Source organism: Augochlora pura, chromosome 7, assembly GCF_028453695.1.
Source record: "Augochlora pura isolate Apur16 chromosome 7, APUR_v2.2.1, whole genome shotgun sequence".
In the NCBI taxonomy this organism is placed as follows: Eukaryota; Metazoa; Arthropoda; class Insecta; order Hymenoptera; family Halictidae; genus Augochlora; species Augochlora pura.
In genome coordinates this window covers 30,578,968-30,603,667 of record NC_135778.1, presented here as the reverse complement: position 1 = coordinate 30,603,667, position 24,700 = coordinate 30,578,968, and the positions used below count along the sequence as shown (strand labels likewise).

At 33.2% G+C, this 24,700-nt stretch overlaps 1 protein-coding gene across 1 annotated transcript in view; it reads left to right on the top strand.

The window, feature by feature from the left end:
• The first annotated feature begins 5,443 nt into the window (after positions 1-5,443).
• Positions 5,444-24,700, top strand: part of Kcnq (KCNQ potassium channel) — a 168,012-nt gene continuing 148,755 nt past the window's right edge. Inside the window, exon 1 of the mRNA XM_078184615.1 lies at positions 5,444-7,118. Coding sequence (XP_078040741.1) covers positions 6,800-7,118 — 319 coding nt within the window. The 5' untranslated portion in view covers positions 5,444-6,799. The remainder of the gene's footprint in view (positions 7,119-24,700) is intronic.

Here is a 24,700-nt window from a genome sequence, read left to right as displayed (position 1 = left end):
TAATAAGGTACTATCACGGCTCGTGTTCTCAATTTTTCTCAGATTTTTTGCTAACCCGCAACATTGTCAAAAAAAATGAAAACCCAATGTGTCGATATTTTTTTGCTGTCAGAATTAAGCTACTACTTTTCTAGTTTACCACGAGTGTGGATTAAGTAATTTTAAACGTTATTGCATCGAAACAAATAATTTTTTAAACCTGAAAATGTGAATTAAGCGTGCAAAAAATGTAACTATCCTGTAACTACCCACACGGACAAGTTACTGGGTTAAAATTTTGCACAGAAGTGTTTTTATTGGTCAGCCATCGAACGGTATGTGACTCATTGAAAAACCTCTAAGGGCAGTTTTGACCATCTTAATCGGCTATGCCCTTTGTTTGGGTTAGTTATAATAGTTATAAAGTTACACTTTCTAAATATGCATATGCAATTACTCTGTTCAAAGAGTTTCAATATATCTGTTATCTGGCAAATTCATTATTAATTAAGTTTATAATTAATTTTATGCAATCTTTGCTTGTCGCAGATTATTTTGCCAATATAAATTATTTGCATAAACATAGTTCGTTTATATTAATTTATGTAAATACATATAATGAATTAGGGCAAAGTTATTGCGACGGAGATATCTTTTGTAGAGAATTTTTATAAATTACAAATAGATACAAAATATGGCATGGTGGTCGGCTAAAACAATTACTTCATAACATATTATAAATGTAATATGTAAAATTTAATATGATATGTAGAATAATAAAATAAATAGAAGAAATTACAACTCTACAACACTTTTGTGAGCTGTATTTTATATAACAAGAACAAATTCATTACTGATGTTAAACTAATAATGCGAAAACTAATATGAAGAAAAATAATTTTTGAAAAAGAAGTTCCTAATAGTTGATTGAAAAATTGCATTCTAAATCAGAATACACTTGTGGCTATCAAAATCGATTTCGATGAGTTCAAAAATATATTAAATATTATTCAAAAATAACATAATTAAAATGCAACGCACAGCTGCACGAATTCCAGCAGATACTGCAAGATGTTTATTACGGGGGTATTCTAGTGTAAAGTGCGTACATTTTTAACTTCGTTAGAGAATTTTTCGCAAAGGAACTATCATACCTTTTGGTATGAAATTGGCAAGACTTGTCTGTACGTGTTTCAACGACGTTTTAAAACTTTTTGAAACGAAAAAAATGTTAAAATTAGTGGCAATGCATGAAGCGGAACATCTCTCTATCTGCGTCGTAAATATCTTACTACCGAAAAGTTTCGTTCTCGTCCGAAATAACCATCCTCCTCTATGCAACAGTCGGTGTCGAATTTTTTTGGCGCCGCTTTACGGAACTTGGAGCGAAAAAACACGCCGGCATTGGAATAATTCTAGCCACTTTACGGGAGTGCGCACTTTTCATTCGAAGTTCTGTAAAAGAGCTGCGGTAAATGGCACATCAAGGTTTGAGAGGTGTCGTTGTACTTCGATCCTCAAACCGATAGTGATTGCAGTCATGAAGAAAGTTGCTCCGCGTTCGCAAGAGACATTTCGCTTTGTGGAATTTCCAATCAGAAAAAGTAGTTCGGAACTGTTAATTTCTATCAGACGCTACGCGACGTAAAGACTTGTCTTCAAAAAAGTCACGTTTGAGAAAGTTTAAGAGATTCGTACTTGAAAATGAGCCTCAAGAGATTGTTACACGATTTTTGCTCGTGGATTTATAATAGTTTGAGAATCGGCAACTGCGTGATCCTCTAATCCTTTACCGTACCATTTTCTTTAGAATTACAATGATTACAATTCTACTCATCACAATATTTTAATATTTTAAATAATATAATTAATATAGATATAAATATGTATAAAGATATATAACATAACATTTACAAATTAATTTATAAATGTCTGTAAACGTAGTATGTTTCTTTATATTATTTTATATTTCTAAAACAAATATCTATTAAAATTATGGATTTAAATCAGTCACTTAGACATGAGACATTTTGTAAAATATTAAGAAGAAAAGTAAAATAAGTTACGAGTTAACTATAAGTTAATCTAGCTATAAATTAACTTGTGTTAATTTATAGTTTAATTAATTTATAGTTTATGTACACTCAGATTAATTTGTTGTCAGGTTTATGTACAGTTAGACTAATTAAGGTTGAATTGTAACTTATTTCACTTTTCTTTATAGTTAACTAATTTTAGAGTTAGCCACAAAATGCCGCGACTATATATTAACGTAACATGAAATGGACCTATAAATAAACTTAACATTAATTAAATCATCTATGAATTAACTTAAAATTAAGTTATTAAATATGATTTTATTAAAAATTAAACATTATAATTGGCAAAATTTAGATGATTTCAAATTAAAAATGTGATGGCGTGCGAAAGTCGAGCGTATAATGCATCAGAGTCGTCGCGCACATTAGTCTAATTGCATCCCGACAGGTGCTTAAATAAATATTCTAGCGAATTGGAAGTTAGACTAATCCTACGCGAGCCCTTTCACATAATCGGTTTTGGAGATTTTGGGCTTTCGAAGAGATGACATGAAAAGGTTGAAAATTAAAATCTACAAAATAATCGATTCACACGGACTAAACTAACGAAATTTGAAAAAGTGAAAATTGAATAAATATCATAAAACGATCCAGCGGAAAGTTAGTGATGTGAATATACAAGATTTGCACTGATTAATTCTTTTCTAAACAGTACTCACCTTCTGATAAATCAAATGAACCCTTTTTCAAATACAACTAGCTATTTCACAGAACAAAATTGATCATCTGTTATTCAGTTTTTTAAGTTTTATTGTTGATAAATTAATCTTCATTAGGGTTCAATAATTATCTAAAAAGACTTACCGTATTGTTAAAAACAGAAAGTTTATTAGAAATAGTTTTAAACAAGTGAATTTGCTTTGTCAAAGGGTGAAATTAATTTTCTTTATTGTTAACTGTTATAACCTAATCAAATGAATATCAAACATAATTATCATTTAGAACTGAAAATATTTGTACATATTGATGGTATAATACATAGTTATGGTCCCTGGTATAATGTATATTCTGTCCGAAGCGTGTAATTTATATCGGTGTACACAATTTGGGTGGAGGACCACGTCGATGGCAACGGAGGAATGTGGTATATTAATAATTAACTCGCAATACCAAACGGGAAAGTTACTCTACATATACGCATCAAAGACCGCTACCGCAAGCGAATAGAGAGTTACCACAATGCCACGGTATTATTTACTCGGCTTATCTATCGGCCGACGGCGGGAAAAATAGAAACTGAATTTTATTTGGAATATCATAATATACGCGTGCCGAGCATTAACACATATTCGTCCGCATGACGAAGATTCGTCATTTGTATATTACAGAAAATAATTGATTCTTGTTCCTTTAATCCTAAATAAATTAAATTCTAATTTTTACCAGACAGAGACAATTCTAATAAAGAGCTTGTTTCAGCCTCGGTTGCGTCGCATAACAATGCAAATATAAACAAAACCAAGGTAAAAGTTTAAGCGCTTGTGTTTTCGGATATTATATAACTTCAGAAAGCGAAATCAAAATTAAAAATTTGTATATGAAGATAAATTTGTTTTATATCATTTTTCAAAATTTCGCAAAAAAATATATGATTTTTAACAAGTTACGTTGTTTTTGTATAAGACTATATCATTTCTACGGATAGTGTCGAAAATTCCAGCACTTTGTGAATGACAGTGCAAGAAATTACCGGACGAATGTGTTAAGTGCCGTCTGAAATAACAGCTAAATGATTGACGTTATAACAAAAATAGTCAAATGTGTTCTTTTAATGCAAAGGAAAACATCCTTTTATTAAATTCTTCAAAGTCTTTTGAAAGTTACTTTAATACTTTTAAATGGAATGGTTTATTTTTATTTTGCTACGATGAAACAGCATGGAAAAATGAATTCAAATACTACTTACAAGCGACTTTGAAATGATTGTTTTGTTTATACTGTCTATAGAACGTGCTAAAAATTTCTTTCCTGGTTGTTAAATATTAGTGCAATTTTTTCAAATACTATTATTATTGCTGCGAAAATATCTTTTCCGAGAAGGCTTCACCAATGTTTAGAATATGCCGAACACATTCTGTAGACGAAGTAAATAAAAGGCCAGAAAAGACCATCTTCACCTGTGGCACAACAAATTTTCTTTTCACAACTTGGAAGGTCACTTCCAAGTCACTTGTAAATAGTGTTTGAAATTCATTCTTTTTTCTTTCTTATCACAGCGAAACAAAAATACAGTATAAAACGTAAAAGAACTAAAACAACCTTGAAATGACTCTGAAAGATTCAATAAACAAGTTATCAGAAATTATTTTATACGGTACCTATTGGTGGATACCCTGTACAATTGTCGGAATACAATTATATTATATTTTAACCAGATACATTTACGGGTATGTTGTTCGTTTATTAACACTTTTAGCGCCGACAATCAGCCACTAAAATCCCCACATAGTTGAAGCAATTTAATCAATTAAAGCGAAACTAGAAAGTTCATATTTATCATACGGAATGACGTTACAATTCTTTCCCATTCAAAATATTCTAGTCAAATTCAGTTTGTTCAAATATATTGCAATAGAAATGAATTTTCAGAATTGGTCAGTAATTAGTGTCAACCCATATTAGACTGACGCGGCGTTCAATGTGTCAATGTGTTTTTCATGTTTATTGTTTCCAGACTATGCAAAAGGATTTAGTACGTTTTATTGATACAAGTTGAAGGCACAGCGATTGGTCGTCAGCTCATATTTCTGAAATTAAAAGCAAAAACGAAGCACACGAATACAAAAGAATTCGATAAATATCAAGTGAATACTCACCCCAGCATAATTATTAAATAAAAGATTTAGCTTTTCTAAAAGAATATAAATATAAGTTTGAGTCTTGTTTTCAATGATGTAAAACCGAAAAATCGTACAAAACGGCGCACCAGCCCACTTATAAACAAAGTTCCCAAATTTCCCCTATTCCTGTCTCCCAATCCCGAAAAATCATTTGAAGAAAATTGTGCAAACGCGCGGTTCCAGTTCGTCGTGTTCTCGCCCTTCTCGCCGTGGCGTAAAACCTCGGGCAGTCCGCTCGAAGCAACTAATTGTTCCATCAACAATGTAACCGAGCAACGAGTCGGTTACTCGGTAAATTCAAACGCGAGCGCACCCGGAATCGAGTGCATCTCGGTCGAGGGATTCGGCGAGGCGCGCGCGGCTTCGCCCTGGCGTCCGAAGTAGGGGGAAATGAGATGAAAACATTTCTTCTGATCTCTAAACGGTGCGCGGCACCGTGCGAGCGCCTGGCCACCCCCGCTCTCGGGGTTGCGGTGGGTGGCGGAACTACAGGGCGGCCAAGAGCCACAGTTGGTTGCGAGCTGTCGTCATGAGCACATTACGCGTCAACGGTCTACGCAACACGACGCGACCTCGTGTCCTCCAGCGATCCCGTGACCCCGTGATTCGGTGAACAGGTGCCCGTTGCCGCCAGCCCTGCCAAAAAAAATCTCGGAATTTGTGCATCGGTCGAGTGCGACAGTGACCCCTCGGAAATTCGCAGTGGAAAATTATTAGTGGCTGTCTGATAATCCTGTGACAAATTCTCACCCCCTTATATATCTCTTTCTCTTTCTTTTTCTCTCTACTCTTTCTCTCTCTCTCTCTCTCTCTCTCTCTTTCTCCCTCTCCATACAGTGATCTTGTTGGTGAAAAATCTGGTGCGTCTGTCGTGACTATCGTTCAATGTGTCAGAGTTCGCATGCAATCGTGGGAATCAGTGCGGTCGAAGTCGAGTACTCGAAGTGCTGAATCGAATATGTTCGCGGGCCGTCGCGGAGAGTGCAACCCTGCATAGTTTTTTCGGCGCCGATATAAAAGGAGGGTGGAGAGGCGATCGTAGATTCGGCGAGGATGTGCGCCACGAGGGTGACGAACGCGACCCGGGTTGCCATAAAGTTTCGCCAACCTCGGTCCGCCAGGCCGAGCAATAAACCGGAGCATGAGCGCCGGGCAGAGTGTTTCCCTAATTCCGAGTGACTCCGAAGACTATGCGAAACGTCGCCGAAACGGAATGGCGGGCCTGAAAGATTCATGAGAGCGCTTGAACTCGTAAAGGTCAGAGGACACGAGGTCGGTCTTCGCCGGTGATCCTCTTTTAAAGAGGGGACGCGAGGTTCCAGGAAACTGGGGCGATAGACGCGGAAAGTTAGACTCGGAGAGCGACGAAGCATTTGGGCTCGCTGCCCCGTCTGTGATCCACGTATCAGGGCAATAATCGAGCAGCAAGCAATCACGAATTTCTAAAAACCGTTTCGATCTTTCGGAGGATCGGAGCTCAAATATCCTCGGGATTTGCCACGACAGGCGATTTTCTAGGACGACAATCATGCTCAACGGGATGCTCGACGAAGTAGTTTTTAGTAACGTCGCGATCTGAATCGGGTTTCGCTCGAAGCTGAACAGTTCGAAAGAGAGAATGGTAGCGCGGTGCAGTGCGAAAAGTGATCCGGAGGATCTGATAGATCGCTGCCGTGTAGGCTGCGACAAGGCCGCGACGAGCGACGGGTGGATCGATTGAAGATCTCGGCGAGGATCGTCGGTGGTGTCCGATGAGTCGAGAGCTGTCTGGCTCGGTGACAGTGGCCGCAGTGGTTGCAAACTGTAGACGACCATGGACAGAAGGGACCTGGTCGGCGGTGAAGGTCGCTCGCGGAGCACGATCGGCAAGACAGCCTCGGGATGCTACACGCTGTTATGCTAGGCAGCGGTCCGGGCCGAGGGAGACACGAATGGTATCCGGGATTCTACTTGCAGCGACGACGACTTGGATGCAGGATGAACCGCGGTGAACAGGAGACACTATTCCGGCAGAGCCGGCAGCTGACCAGGATCGTGCCACCGCACGAGGACCTGGTCCTCAGCGTGCTCAAATCGCCGATCAGCCAGCACCAGCATCATCATCAGCAACGGCAGCAGTACCATCACGCGCATCACTTGCACGAACACCATGTTAACTGCCAAGGTCATCCGAATCATAAGAAGTGCACGCACTACTCAGGTACACTCGGATCGACCGGCCACGGGCGGTCGGCTCGGTTTAACCCTGTCTTGAATACACCAATCAGAGGAGTTTGGCTCTCGATCGAAGCCGGTTCGGTTCTTCTGGACTTTTGGGGGGTTCCTGAGGGACTTTTAAGACCTTTATGGTGTCCGAGCTTTCTGGTCGACTTTTAGAGTGTTTTGGGTCTTCGAGGCTTTCTGAGGGACTTTTGGGGTCTCTACGCTTTTCGGAAAACTTTGAGGGTTTTTGGACCTTTTGAGCTTCCTGAAAAACCTTTGGAGCTTCTGGATCTTTTAGGCTTCCTGGAATGTCTTTTGAGATCTCTGAGCTTTTTGATAGATTTTCGAGTCTTTCGGACCTTTTAGGCTTCCTGTGGGACTTTTGGGGTCTCTGAGCTTTCTGACAGGCTTGAGAGTTTGCAAAGTCATCTAGATTTTCTGCGAGAATTTTCAGGTCTCTGGGATTTTAGAGTACATTATAACTCATCTTTTCGATCATCAATACGATTCATTCGTATGAAATATCGTATAAAATTGATTAGTTTCGGCACAGTTGTACATCTTTGGGGACTATAATTCACATTCTCTTCACAGAGCAGTCTATTTCACTAAGTTAGTAGAGCATATAGTAGAGATCTTTACTTATCTGGACTTCATTTACTGGAACAAAATTTTACTTTTACTAGGGTAGTGGAGTCGATTACTATGAGGTAATCATTCGTTGCACATTTAGTTAGCTTTTGGATACAATACTGTGCTTGCAAGGAAGAAGGTTACATGCTACCTGTTTCCACCTTCGAGATACTATCGCATAATCACCGATCACTAATTGCTTTGTACATATTAGTAGCATTTCCTTTTATTTCATTGTTTTGGGTCTATTGAATTTTTTTCCATGATATTTCTCTGAGGAACACAGGAACGCTATATTCTATGCATCAGTTAATGCAGAAACTGAAATGATTGGAAATTTTAATATGTGCCATTTTTCCTTAACCTCTTCAAGTATACTGTACGTTTAGTTTTCTTCAAATTATGATTATTCTAAGTGTAAAGAAAATGAGAATCAGTTGAAAAACTATTTACTACAGAATCGCTCAACCACAGGGGAAGAACTACATCGTATGAAATAAAATGGGTGATAAATATAGAAAAAACAATTAAACAGATTGTTCCCTACTATAAAAATTCACCCCTGAAGAGGTTAAAGCCACGAATTATCTTTGTATTTATCGAATAATATGTATTACATTTCTTTTATTAAAAAAAAAATGAACAAAATAAAAGAATAACGAAATGTAATATATAAGAAGGCTTTGCTATAATAGCAAAGCCTTCAGAATGCGACAAACCTTCGAAATACTAAAATTCTTAGAGACACAAAGTACCATGTTATCAGTTACTAACATTTTTAAATATGTCAATTTTTGTCATTTATGTCATTTTTTATGCGTTTTTTGTGCGGTATATGAATATCGACATATTGAATTTAAAATAAATAAAAAAAATTGTTTATTATAGTTGATTTTTTAAATAAATCAACTGTAATATCTTCAAGTGACGAAAGCGATTACGAACCAGTTCATCGCAAAAATATGCGCGTTTTGAACTACGACGAGTAATATTGAATTATTTACATTTTGAAAATTTCTCCATGTTTGAAATTAGAAATTGAAATTTTAAAAAATGTTTCCATGTGTAATTTAATTATTTATTTTGTTTGGAAAGCACTTTCTTGCTATTTCGTGAAGCTTTGACGTATTTTCTAAGTGAGACTTTTTTTATGTGGTCCCTCTCTACCGCATAAAAAGATTTTCTTTAATATGTTGTAAAAAATTATTTCTTATAGCTATTTATGAAGTTTAGGAATATTTTTTGTGCGGTTTTTTTCTGCGGTCCCTATCTACCACACAAAAACAGCTTTGACTGTACGTTTATTACAAACTTACACTTTCTCCGAAGCTTAGATTTCGGCGAGCTACAAATAGCAGTTTGTTTGAACTTGAAGGATAGAAAATAATGTACTCAGGTTTGTATAAAATCACTGACAATGTCTTAACCAACACCATTTAACCGACATTGATTTGCCAAGAATATTAATTAACCAATATGTCGAAATCATAGTTTCCCATTTTACCAACGTTGACACTGACGTATTAAACATATTGATTGTTACAAAGTAACTGTTCATACAAAATAACTAAGTAATAACTAAGGTATAATTATCGATTGAAATAACTGTAAATCTATATGGTAATAATTATATATACATGAACATAGTAAGTAACCGTAATAATGTGTGTATCGAGCAAGAATTGTCGGTGAAACGAGTGCTAATGGATGGGAATATTGTCGGTGATTTCACCCTATCGGTTAATTAATATTGTCGTTGAAATCAATGTAGGTCAAATGGTGTCTGTCAAGACATTGTTCGTGAAATGATTGTCAGTGATTTGATGCAAACCGAATGCACCTGCAGTGTCGAGCAAAAGCGTCCATACAACACAGGACTCGTAGAAATAAAGAACATGCTGCCAATTACTTAACTAATCGATTGAATTTGAACGATTGTAATTACGAAGTAACTATAATTAACAATATGCAATCGTTTGCTTTCATTTATTCAATATACGAAATATTTTCCAAATGTATGAACAGAACACAGTGCTTACAGCGATGCAGTTTGACATTGAGGTCTCAAAAAAGTATTTTGTATGCAGTGATATACTGGCGATTTATTTTTCTGTAACTTCCAGTTCGATTTTATACTTTACTATATTTCGTCATATTCTGCCACAAGTTCTCTATTGAGCATTATCGTTTAGTAAAATAAAATTATTGCATTTGTTGATAATAAATCAAGTAAATAGTACATTCCGAACTATGCCACAAATATCTTCAGTGTTTATCAAATAAAATACTATTTGGAATATTATCTTGATAACTCGTCACAGCAAATAAAATGTTCTATTCTTCGAAGTAAATTCTTTAAATTAAATATACTATCGTCAAATAAAATATCTATTTACTGTTTACTATTTTAAAGTATTATTTTATTCAGCTCTGATTAACCACCTATTTTATTTTAGTTTGTGTTTTATGAACGTGTAAACATTGTGTTACATTCCTATTTTTGTAAAATATTCTATCGCAAGTAAAAATAGATCCGTACATGCTGTTAATTACATTTACCTTGTAACTACATTTACATAATATCGACCGATTAGTTATGGAACTGGTAACATGATATTCATTTTAATGAAACATGCAGTGCATATATGTGTACACTTTTTAGCCAGTAAAAACTGCAATACGTTGTACAAAACAATTGCAAAATTAAATTAATTAAAATATAAATAATTACTATTTGAAAGCTATGGCTCTAACAAAAATTGATACATATTATTCTATTCTACCAATACTTGACAAATAGTCTTTGATACATAATCTAGTTTCCTGACGAAAATATTTTTGCTTTAAAAAAGTTCAGATCTGCAACGTGTTAATAGTCGCTAGAAATTAATCAGAGGATCATCTGGTTCTCATCTAGTTCTTACTAATCTAATTCCGTGAGGAAAATATTTCTGCTCCAAAAAGTTCTGATCTCCAACGTGTAAATAGTCGTCAGGAATTAATCAGACGATCATTTAAATTCTATTCCTTTAATACAGTTCTCTAATAAATATTCTGGGTAAGGAATGCAGTTCCAATGTGCTTTAGAGATTATTAGACCGTGAATAATTTCTCTCATATTTCTCATTATTAATTTGATTTGCGCCAATTATTTAGTAATAGTAAAAATAAAGAAAGGTCATATTTTCTCTATAGAAATATTCTTTATAATAACGATGAAGTAATGATGCAATTAGTTTCCCTGGGTTTTCGAGGAATATATCAACTTTTCTTTGACAAATTTTCTGGTAAAGAATTCTTTTACAAATTTTCTGTTTAATGTCTCTAAATTAAAATTAAATAAGTTCCACAGAACAATCGAATTTTTCAATTGTTTGTTTTTGTTATCAGTGTATATATCAAGGATGGTAATAACAATATATATAAGCTGTCGTATAAAAATACGACACTACAAAGGAACTGTCAAAAAAAAATTGACATAAGTCGATTCTTTTGCGGTAGGAGCTCTTATATACGCATAAAAGAATTAACATCGTTTCGAATTTGGAAAAGATTACACAGTTTAAAACTATTAATTGTTACTTTAGTCGAGACGTCAATGAGGATTTTCTTCCCATTAATTTGTCAACTGCTCTTCGTTAACTCAAACAATTCTGTTTTGAAATGATTTGCCTTAGCTGGAATTCTTTTTATTCCAAACGTATCTCAAGCTTTCGATTTAACTTTCCTTTCGTTATTTCCTCCATGTTCTTTGCTGTTTGAGCGTAACCGAAGAGTTGATGCTGCATTAAAGCATCAGTGCAAGAAGCGTGTAACTACGGTTTCCGCATTTTAAAGATGGCCATTTCGACCTGGAACACAAATACTTTTTTCCTGCAGCTTTAACTCGTCGAATACAGTCAAAAGAAATAGTAGAGAGAAAGTAGAAAAATGTTCTTCTTTCCACTTGAGCTTAAATTGTTTCTGCCCTGGAGCAAAAGAAAAATTGCAGGTACCTTTAAATACAAATTATACACTGGCCGACAAGAATTAAGAAACTTGGCGTATCGTTAATATAATATTTCAGTTAAATTTGATATTTTAATAGAAACATGTCCTATTCAATTAAAAAATACATATTATAGCTAGGCATACAGAACATTGTTTACATTACAATACTGCTGTATTTAATGTATGTGACAAACACAAAAAATAATATAAATGATGGAAATAAATATATAAATTAAAAAGTAAATAAGAAAAATATTAAGAAAATAAAAAGATATCAAAATAAAATAAAAAGTGAAAAATTACACAATCATAAAAGAATGAAATTACTATTTTCGTTGTCACAATACAATTTTTTATTCTATATTGGAAAGGTCTACTGCTGTACAAGCCTAAAATTGATAAAATAATCGAATTAATATTTTAAATACTCTTATATTCAACGATAAAAAAATTTCCTACAATATTAAGCATTCATATTGAATTTATTCGCAACGTCAAAGTCTTTCGCGTGACAAGAAATTGGGAAAGTTGGAGGAAAGTTCCGCGACGTGAGTGAACACACTTGCCGCAAACAAAAGTTGATGCGTTCCACGTGACACGGGTGGAAAAATTTCAGAGGGAGTTGTGTACCTTGGCAAACGAGTGTCGTGACATAAAGTTGATAAAGTTTCCCCAACGATTTGATTGCATAGACGAGAATCCGCCACCACTCCGTCATTTATCCGAGTTTTCATCATGAACGCAGCAAAATGACGCATTTAAAATACAAATTTGCGCATAGTGTGTCTATCGAAGTATATTTATCGACGACCGAGTTATTTTCTTGACAAAAGAACAATACACTGCGTTGTTTATCCAACATACTAAATTGTGGTAATTATTGCTCGATTCTTCTAATATTTTCTAGGTCTCAATATTATTTACAAAATTTTCTAAAATATTAAAGAGAAACAAACATTAAAAATAATTAATCACATATTACTGTGCTCAGCATACTATAGATAATGTACTAGTTTTTACTACTTTCTTGTAATATTTCTAATATTTTCCTCTGAACAACTTTTTTTAGTGAAACTATAATTTTAAATTATTATTTCTTATATCTTTAATATTTTTCTAAGCATTTAATTATATATAATTAATATAGTAATGTCAAATCATCATTTTTAATCCTTCCAATATTTTTTTATATACTTTATGCTCGTTTACATATATTCTCACCTAAACTAGAAAATTTTATTGTATTATCAATATTTTAAAATTGGTATTTTGGTTTTGATGAAGTATGTGTATTAAATGTCATTCTTCAAGCTAAGATAAAATATTAATTTTATTTTCGTAACATATAATCTTTAGAATAAAATGTTCATAGTAAACATGGTAAACTCTTGCCTCTAAGAAATTATTAAAAAGTAAAATGTTATACTATTTTCAAAGTAATAAATTATTCTATGTCCTCCAGTTCTCCAGATTGGATTTCTACAATATGCTTATAAGAGCAAAAATAATTTTCATCAGATACTGATCATAGCAGATATAAACAAATACGTGTCAAATATATTTGAACAAACTATGTTATGTTAAAATCTCATTAAATTTGGAATACTATACGCTCTCCTTTTGGTATTCAGTGATAAAAATCATTAACTAGTAGTAATACAATAAATCGTATATCACGGGTTTAATAAAAATTTATGTTAACAATTACGTTATGATCTAGAAGGAAAATTTATGAAGTTTTTTCAATTACTTCAGGAATTTAAATAAATATATTCCCACCGTTATATGTCTATATCTACTATTATATGGCTAGAACTAGAGTACAGTTAGTTAATACATACTTACAATCAGTATTCAACAATAACAATCAATAATTAGTTGCATAACAGCTCATAACGTATAACCTAAATTTACTTTATTAGAGATATACGCACCCAGTTAAGTAATAAAAATACAATAGTAATTTCTTCCATTATGGTTCTGTGAATAGTTGACAAAATATTCTACGGATGCGTATTTGTAAAAAAGTGCATTTCATCAACATTGTGAGGATGTTCACAGGATTGTTCAACCATTTAAAAAAAAACTCTATTCAAAGCGGCATTATGAAAGTTTCCACAGACTGACGAAATATAAAACACGCTTTAATTGGCTAACGAATAGTTGGCTAAATCAATGGAATTAAGGTATTATGGTACGAAAAAATGATCCGAATTTTTTTTCATTGTTTGAAAGGAATTATGCCTTTTACATATTTGGACTACATTGCGCCCTTTGAAATTTTAAATCGATGATGGTACCGTGTTTGTTAACCTACTTGAAATTCTTCGGCATACTTTCATAGATTTTCGTCTATATTATATTATATATTATATGTCTATATTATACATTATTTATACATAGATACCGTTTTGAATATTCGAAATGAAAGAATTCACAAATACTATTAATGCATAAAGATCCAATGTCTAGTTATTATAATAAGTAAATAACGATTAGATACATGGAGAGAAAAGGTCCATAAAATCAAATCGTTGCAAAATGTTAATGAAATTAATTCTTCGAAAAAGATTGTAAATTAATTACAGAACCATAAATTTCTCATCAATTTTCGTTATCAGTTTTTGAGAAAATCTTTAACAATACTTTTACTTCAACAGTTAAAAATATTATACTAAATATTACTTTTAATAGCAGTAATTAAACACTACTTTTAACCGATACAATTAAATATTGTTTTAACATTTATAGTTGGACTGATTTTCAGAATACATAGTACTTCACGAGTTCTCGTTGCCAAAATGATATATTACTTTACTTTTAAGATAGTGTGAAATTAAAATAATTACAAATAAAAATAGACCCCCCAAAAAGTATCAATTTTTGCAGTGGTTTTTCAATTTAGTCATAAGACTAAATATATGTAAGTGGAAGATACTTGATATTGGACTATTGAAAATTTATCAAACGCGTCTAGTCGGAGTTAGAAATTTGAAAAATAATTTACATTTATTGTTCAGTGTTATTGATATATTTCAATAAGCAGTATTTAAATTACAATTATATCATACTTTACGGCTAGAAGAGGATTAAGCAACCTTAAATTTCAATGTTACAAGCAATTAAAACATCTGCACTCCAATCGGCGAGTGTAGGATCACCCTCTTCAAGCATGATCATTAATTTCCACGAAGTTCCCAGCTGGTCCAACTAATTTCCTCATATTTCGCATGCATTCATCGCGAATAAAACACTTTACGTAACGCGGAACTAAACTCTGTACCTCTGAATATTTCAAACATTTCCGCAAAACACCCAATTAAATCTAGCACGTGTACACAATTGGCCAAAAAGTAACAAATTACTAAAAAAATTTACGAGCATAATCCTTACAGAATAAATGAAGAATTCTTCCGAAATTACAAAAGGACTCAAAATGTTATTTAAAAATAGCACAATGTCTTTTAAATTATTTTCTCAATAATATGATTTTCTTTTATAATTTTTGGAAGATGAAATGCAACTGAATGATTTACATTTTTCTTCAATTTTTGCAGTGTATACAGGGTGTCCCGGAAATCGTAGTACAACCGGGCAGGGGGTGATTCTACATAAAAAAAGAAGAAAATATTTTAGTATAACATTTTCTCATCCGGAGCTCCGTTTTCGTGATAATCGACTTCAAAGTTCGTTCAGAAAATATTTAGGTTCATAATAAACGTGGTAAACTCTTTTCTTTTAGAAATTATTAAAAAGGGGAATAGCTTATTCTCTGAAGAGAGTAGTTCTAAGAGAAATTCTATTAAAATTTAAAACCATACTATTGTCAAAGTGATCAATTATTCTATCTCCTCTAGTTCTTCTGTTATCTAAAAAAATTACATTTCTACCCTCGATTTTGAGGGCAAAAACTACTTTCATCCCCTAGATACGGAGCATTGCAGATATAAACAAATACGTGTTAAATATATTTCAACAAACTATGTTACATTAAAATCGGCATATTACACTTGGAAACGCTCTCCTCTTGGTATTCTGTAATAAAAATCACTAACAAGTAGTACTACAATAAATCGTATATCACGAATTTAATCAAAATCTCTGTTAACAATTACGTTATGCTCTAGAAGTTAAATTTATGAGGCTTTTTCAATTACTTCATGAATTTAAATAAATATATTCTCGCTGTTATACAATATCTATATCTACTATTACATGGATGGAACTAGAGTACAGTTAGTTAATTCATACTTACAATTAGTATTCAACAATAACGATCATTAATTAGTTGCATAGCAACTCATAACGTATAACCCAAATTTAATTTATTAGAAATGTACGCATCCAGTTACGCAATAAAGAAAACAATTATAATTTCCACCATTATGGGTCAATATATCAATAAATCTTGTTTAGCTGATGCGAAGTAGCCTTCTCCTTTGTGAAAATATTCTCCGAGTCTTTGTTAACGATTCATTCGTGAAAAACGTGGACCAATTAAAAAGCGAGTACAGCTGACACGTTCCAGCGCGACTCGGTATTGGCTCCGAGGACGGAAGGCTAAGTGTACTCGTTCTCTGATTGGTCCGTGTTTTTCGCTAATAACTCGTTGACAAGGACACAGAAAATATTTTCGTTAAGGGAAAAGTCGCTCGAAATTATCTCAAGAATCATACTTTTCAAGTGCGTACATGATTTTTTGGAACACTAATATTTTTGATTGCTCTTTTGTACTTGATCTTTCAAACAGAATGATAGAAAATTCATGTTACGACTGAAGTCTCACTAATTTTATTAAAATTCGTACCAAACTTTAATCCCACAGGATATATTTACTTTTAACACTGAAGCATAATAAAATCTAATAGTTATAAATAGCTCTTCATGATCTCAGTTTACTATATGACTATAACATAGTTGACGTAACTCTTTTACGTTTTAACGTCAGACTCGTCACGAAGATCAATTAAATCTGTACTTTATGTGCTTCTTTTAAATCAAAATAAAATTCGGGAATTTGTTTATCGGTACATAAACAGCAAAATAAAGAAGTTACAATGAAGTTCTCTTCCTCTTACAGAAATTTATTCGCGATAATGATACGCTCAATGAAACTATGATTTTTATGAATTCTTTAAGGAATTGAATTTATTCCGATGTATGAACTAACTATTAAAAATCTCATTGCAGATTATATACATCATATTGCCATGATTTCAAGCATACCCTGAACTTTCGAGATAGTAAGCTTTTGTGTCACTATTAGGTCTGTTCATAAAGTATTACTTACCCAGCTGATCTTTTGCTTAAAGTATCTCTTGTAAGCTATTTAGTCAGTTTTGGTCTGATGGAACCGATCAGTTCGCAGCTCGACTTTAATTGGCAAAATTACTTGTCGCGCGCGGCGATCGTTATTCTCGCGATGCGGACGGCAGTTTTCGTACAGATCGGCACAACTAAAAAGTTCCGCAGCTCGAAAGTATCGTTAAAGCTACCGTTGCGGCTTTTAGTCGCCTCTCGGTTTACGGGGCAGTAAAATCTAGGCAAAAACGATGGGGCTTTAGATCCTTATTTCGTTTTACGTCCTCTCATTCGTCGAGAGTAACTGGCACCGAGTAATTTTCCTATAAACGGACCGAATTTTCTCCTGCGGGCGAAATTTTACTCTGCACCTCTTCGCAGCATAGGCATTGTTTACTGTGCCACTGAAGATTATTTATCGAAAGCGAAAATATCGGACGGGTGATTATATGTCGGGACGATTGGCTGTGCGGAAAAGCAGATTTAATATGCGTTGATAGATTACCTGTTCTCAAATTTTGGATATGAAAATTGGAAGCTAATATGGTATGTACATTTGTCGACAAAAAGAACAGAACAAAAAAAAACCTGTAAAGACATTGGAAGAATTGAAGTATATTTTTTCATTATTTTCAATGTTTTACAATTATTGAGAGAGGAAAGATATTTTTCGTTTACGTTTCTTAACCATGAGAATTTTTAGTTTGCACAATGACCCGCTGTCTACTGATAACAACTGTTTCGTCCCGTTATATTTACCTTATACGTCATATTTGATGTAGAAAAACTTCTTATCTTTATAAATTGATGCGTAAATTGCGGATAGTTCTCCACTTGTGACACGTGCAGGTTTTTGAAACGCAAGAAAACGTAGAAATTCACGAGGTCCAAGGTACAAGTATCTTGATTAGTTTATTAATTGCATATACTCGCAAAGAGGATTCTATTCGGAAGTTACTCAACTCCCACATAGTTCGGTGAATTTTTAGGAATTCTTTTTCGTTTGCTCCTTAACGTCGCATCGACGATTCAGTTAGTAACAATGACTACTTGGATTCCATCCCATATGTCTAACGATTTCAGGTATTTCAGGAAGTTTTCTCCCTTATTTTCCGATTTGTACATTTCGTGAATTTCTTTAGAAATTTCGTACCTACTGCGTGGCTCTACAAATTTCGAGGCCTTGAAAATGATGTGCTCGACTGTAACTGGTAGATCACAGAATTCGACAAAACACTAAAATAATGTACTGTTATTTTGTGTGATCTCGTGGAGTTTACGGTACTTCGTTCGTTCTGTCACTTCTCAAATTTTTTATGGCTGATATTCATTATGAAATGAGTAACACTACGATTTGAGAAAATCGAAGTACGATATTTACGGGTTATATCGAAAGTGTATTTCTCATTCTGGTGCTGTCTATTTCGAGGATGAGTCCAGTCTCCTATGTTTGCTACTGTAATGTCGCAGAGTTCAATATTATTTTGCAGTAATCTTCTAACGGACGATGCCAGCAAACTGCTCTATGTAATTCTTATACGTCAAGCTAGACTCCTCACATTTTGTTCCGCTTTCCTTCAAACTTCTGCTTCATGGACACCCACGTGTTTTCTATTGGGCCGTCATCTGGAGATCGAGTTAATCAACCTAACGTAACGAACCCGTTTTCTGCTTCCTATTCCATAATGCGAAACCCACGCACACCAAGGCAGCAAATAGCCCTAAACGTGTACTTCTGTAATGTTAGTAGTTAGACGATGTGTTAACCAGAGGGAAGTTCACGCCTAGGATGGTATTGTTAAGAGTTTTTGAATAATAGTCGACCTCAAAAGAAGTACTCGCTGAAAATTATGATATTATTCCAGTGGTGATCAATATTTTTACCAGTCGATGCTGTGCATTTTTTAATCCAAAACTGACGACGAAGATCAGTTTTCTTGAATTTTCTACTGCTTATGATACACACTCGCTACTATATTTTCTAAATTGTTCTAAGTGAAATTGACAAATAGTGGACTTTTCACGAAATTTTACGCGTTGATTAACTAAGATCGTTACTGAAGTAAATGAATTAAGTGAATATTATTGCCTGCAACACAATGTTTAACAGTTTGATCAAATCTACTTCATTAAAAGTCAACGCAAAACGAGAATTCGCTCAGAAACTTACTGTACTTTTACAAATGTAATGAACAGATCGGTAACTTTTCACTACTTATTATTGCTCGTTACATTTTAACTGATACTATTCTTACATAGGATTTATTGTTTTAAGATTTTCTATAGTTAGAGGTTATTAATAATTCCTTTGTTACCTACGACTTTGAATGAGCAACGATTTAAAACAATTTAAAGTGAATTGCCCATTATGTCAAAGTCTCTCTTATAATCGCTGCTGAGTGTCTATTAAACTTTATATATATATATGAAACCATTTTAATAGATTGTACTTAAAAGATCACCCATGGAACTTTTTTAGTAAAAGTTCTCGCATTATAAGTCTTAATAAAGACCAATAAAGAAAAAGTTCTTGAAAGTATAAATTCTGGTTTGAACAGAACTTGTAAAATATAAAATTAACAATTTATGTACAATGACAATAAATATTTTATTCATTGTTATCAAGAAAAAAATGCAACAAGTATCGAATACTATTCAGTGAACGAGTAATGTATTGTAATAATGATTGCAATCAAATTAATATTCCAAAAAATTAATAAAATTATAAAAATATCTACAGAGGGCTTTTATTTTAAGCTCACTTATACTGAATTTACCATTATTCTTATTATTTATTTTCAAATGTTGAAAATATGACTGTCCCATTTTGAGAGCATTGGCCGAATAAGCGGATAAAATAATCTCGATATTGTAAATTTCTATATATATTTGTGTCCTGAAAAAGGACAATGGCGGGTATTAAATTAACAAAAGGTCTAACATTTATTTATTTCTGCAAAACTTTCTTTAAAATATCGGTCCTGTAATATTTTCTAAAGAAAAATTCTTTCAGATGAGTTTGTAGTTGTAACTTATTGTTAATAAAAATATAATCGTAATAATTTTATTTATTTAATTGGTGTATTCAAGACAATTCGAGTGTGACATAATATAGATTAACTTTCAGCCGATGTGTAGTGGCATGCACGTTCATCGAAACGACAGTTTTCCGTAACTGACATAGTGGGAACGTGAAAATTGTCGTTCTTATACAGGGTGTCCCATCTCAATCAATGTTCCCAAATATTTGCGAAATTGTTAATTCTATTGAGAAATGTTTTAGACATAACTCGACATATCAGTCTTTATGTGATAAGGGGTCACGTGTGCGTCATGTAACGGTCAACTATATTTCCTTAATTACAAACGCAAAATTCTGAAAAAGTGCGCGATGCAGTTTTTAATTTACAACAAAAGTATTTTGATGCAATTATGGCGGAGATCCGTTATTATATATATATAACTGTTATATATTCTATACAAAAATTAACTTGACCTTCATACGTCCATTACGTGTCTTCTTGTAAAAAGGACAGTTAGGTCAACTTTTAGGTTAACTTTCAACCAGTTAGCTACTGCTCTTTGAATAGTGTGTACCTAAAATGTGTCACACTGTATACAGTTTTTTCAAAATAATTATTTATATTTTTTTAATTATTCGTTTTATTTCGTGTTAGCTCCTAAATGCTCAAAATGTCTTCGAATTTGCGAACATATTTTAGTTTTTATTGAAATTGCAATTTAAACAGCAAATTGTAACTAGTTTTTACGTGTGATAACTATACTGATCAAATCACAGAGAATATAATTTTTCATGACGAGTAAACTCGTCACGAACAGCTAATTGATTAAGTAACTCTTTAGTAAAATTTGAGGTTAATTTTCAAGTAGCTTTGAGATTAGATTCGTAGTAACTCTTAAGTTTACTTTGAGACCAGATTAACTTTTAGATTAACTTTTAGGCAAACTTTTCGGTAAACTTTTAGGTTAACTTCTTCTAGAGTAACTCCGAGGTTAACTTCTAGGTGAGTTTTAATTTTGAGGCATTCTTTAACATTAACGATAGCTTTTAACATTTCAAGCGGATCGCTTTAAATGAGACACCCTGTATTCTCGGAGCCATGGCCTGAATGATTTTTGCTTCTTCGTGCCGTTGAGTTTCCTAAATCCTTAAGGATCGATAGAGGGTTCCTTGCAGACCCTAAGCAGATTGCAAGGAGGAACCCTATTAGCCGCTTTCCTCGAGCGTACTGGGATACCCTGTTTTGACAGTTAAAAAGGGGGACGCCGAAATTTCTGCGCTGGGAAACAAAGGAGCATCGACTTTTTCTGAAAATTCTCAACTTTTAGGTATTCCTCGGGAGTAGAATACAAATTTGTCTTTGATTCCAAGTATTTCCAGGTAACAGAACACTTTGATTCTTGCCAATTCTAGGTGAAAATCTATGTCGTCTTAGGTTCTGGTTTGCCTTCCAGTCTATTCATTTTTAGGGGTTATAAGAAGTGTATATGTAATTCTCGAGTAGTTTAGGGGAAACAAATTACTCTTATCATAGTTTATAGTTACTTCCAAATAACATAATACTCTTGTCTAATTACCTTTAGGGTATGCGATAGGGTTACGTTCAATTTTAAAAGTTTAAAGGGAATATAATATGATTTATATACAATTACTTACAAGCAATAGTATGTTTTCACTTTTTAATTTAGTTATTTCTAAGGTGTACACAAACGTTTCACCTTCAATTCTTGATGTCAGCAAATTCAAGAAACAAAACACTTTTTTCCTTAACCCTCTTAGTGCAGAACAACGATATATCGTTGTTGGCTGTAATATTTGTTTCGTTTTGAATTTTCTAATTATCAGCTTTTACAATATTTTTATGATTTTTATAATCTGAAATAACCCTGTACCATAATCTCATCTACATTTCCAGAAAATTTTAAGCAGAAAATATTGTTTACTCGAGTTTCGTAGTTACTTCGACACTATAGAATATTTCCGTCCATAAGACTAATCGTTTCTAGGGTATAGAATACTGATTAATCTCTAGGTCTGGCGAAAACTGGGGAAAAATATTGATCAGTCTAATTTCTACCTTTGTAGTATTACACGTTTACTTTCAATTCTGTGTGTTATTTTGAGAGATTAAAACGCTGTTACTCTTGTTTAGACCCTATTATGGCTGGTAAAATACATTTAGTTGCATAATTCAAACTATCTCTAAGAAGATAGGAATTATTCACGCTGTCAATTTAAATTCTTTGTAGATGCTAGGAAGTTGGGGAAATTTCTAAAGAATAGCTCGCTTTTATGTCTTACTGTAATGTATGGATCAAATTTTTTTTATACCCTATTCTTATTATATTTGAGGGATATATTGTATTTAAATCCTCTTTTAAAAATATCTAGGGAAGAGATCACGTTTGTGTTCTATTCTAATTAAATCTAATAAATGAAACACATATTGTACATAATGTATGTACATATGTATAATACGAACATCTTAAAAATAAAATTATGGTACTTCCAGGAAATAATGGGAGGATTATAATATCACAAATATAATATAATTAATAAGGAAGCATATTACACGACGGGGTAATGACCTGAGGTAATTTGAAGAAACTTTTTTCTTAGCATAAATGGAGTACGCGACTTCGTTTACGAGTTATTAATATCCAATTTTTTTATTGCGTGTAAATGTAGAAACTCCGTGTATAGAACGTTTTAAAAATTAGTATGTCTAACAAATTCTGTCGAATGCAACACGTCCATCCTCCATTTTTGCCACTTCTAACAAATGTAAAACGGCAATTTTTGATTTTCTCTATTTTCACGAAACAAAATGCGTTTATTCTCGATCCTCGACCATCTCAATGCAATTTTACTAATTTTACTATAAAAGTTTGTTAGAATCTTTTTACATCTTTTATATACTTTTTGAGAAAAGAAAAATATTCCGAATCTTTCAAAAATCTTCAATTCCAATTACTTTTACAGGGTGCAACGTCAACCTTCAATTTTAACTCTTGCTACTGAATAAAACACGTTTATCCTCAATTCACAAAGTGCAATTTTATATGAGCGAACTCCGTGTTTTATGGAACTGTGTGTTAAGATAAATTATATATGGCAGTCGCCTGTAGATTTACCAACGTGCACTGAAATATGCAGCAATGCTCGACCATAAATTGTATTAAAATCATTGATGGAAGATTGCGGAGCCGTCGCGCCGTTCCCAATGATAAGAGCTCGCCGACATCAGCTTCAATTCCGGTTTAATCGAGAGCAAATTATTCCCCCTAACACAGTTTAAACATTTTTGTAGAGACCCTTATCAACGAGAAAAATTATTATGCTTTTTCAACTATTTCCGCGCTGTAACTAACGCTTGAAGAGTTATTTTAAGGAATTCAAATATTTCTCTTTACTAAGAAAAACCTGACGTGTACATTTTATATCGTTTTTACACTACAATTACGTATTTTGATAATTTAACATTTTAATTAGAGACGGACGGGTCTCGTAAAAATACACGATTAAATGCTAACGATTTCGTTACGATATCTTTGCAAGAGGAATAATTGCAAATACTAGCTTCCTTTAAGTATCTAAGTGCAGTTAAAGAAAGCTAGCATTTGCAGCAATTTTAAAGTATCTAATAAAACATATGGCAGATATTACTACACGATTCAAATATATAATTTATAATGATATCTAAAACACACTCACTTATCATGCTTATGTAAATACGAAATATACGTCTGCATAATGAAGAAAATAATTTTTCGATACTTGATAGCTAACTTCCTTTACTGCTTCAAAATTATAATATAAGAGTGTTTCTAGAAAATTTGTCTTCCTTGTTTAAATATCCAATTTCGTATATTCTAAAGAAACACTGCCAGTTACTTTGTATTAACAAGCATATTATAAATAACAACATAAAATTAGAGTTTGAAAATACGTTCTGAAATGATTGTAAGAGATGTCTAAACCTAATTGTCGTTCGTCTTCCCTACTGTAGCATTGCCAGTTTGAAGAAATAAATCATTTTCAATGGCACAGTTTAATGATTTTACAAGCTGTCTTTTTAATAGCATACAGTCACTAAGAATCTTACTTTTTGACTTCTTCGAAGCGAATTGCCAAGAAAGCATAAAGTAAACGCATTAGCGGTTCCTCGATAGTCGAATAGCATTGTATTTTTATAACGAATATTGTATAAATGTTAACACTCGTGACATTACGACAGAATTTTGAGCAAAGTATATGGATTTTCTTATAGAGATTGACAAAATGATTGACAGAAACTAAACTCGTTTGTTACCAGTTCCTTGGTTTATTCTGATAATATCTGAAATGTTTTCAAACTCATACCGGCAAGATCACGTTGCAAAATAATTAGCAGATCGTTTCACGAATCCTATAGAGCGGATCACCTTACAACGAGTTCTGAAATTTCCGAAATTTATAAAGCAGAAACGAAGTAATAAGATGCACAACATGAAAGTGAGCAGATTATAAGGAAATTTCTTAATTCGATTTTCTAATATCAACGACTTTTAATTCTCCTCTCTTTTTGTTAATTATTTTCGGTATATAGAAACTTGAAATAAACCTTCTTAAAGTTTCAAATCCGCAGATTAAGT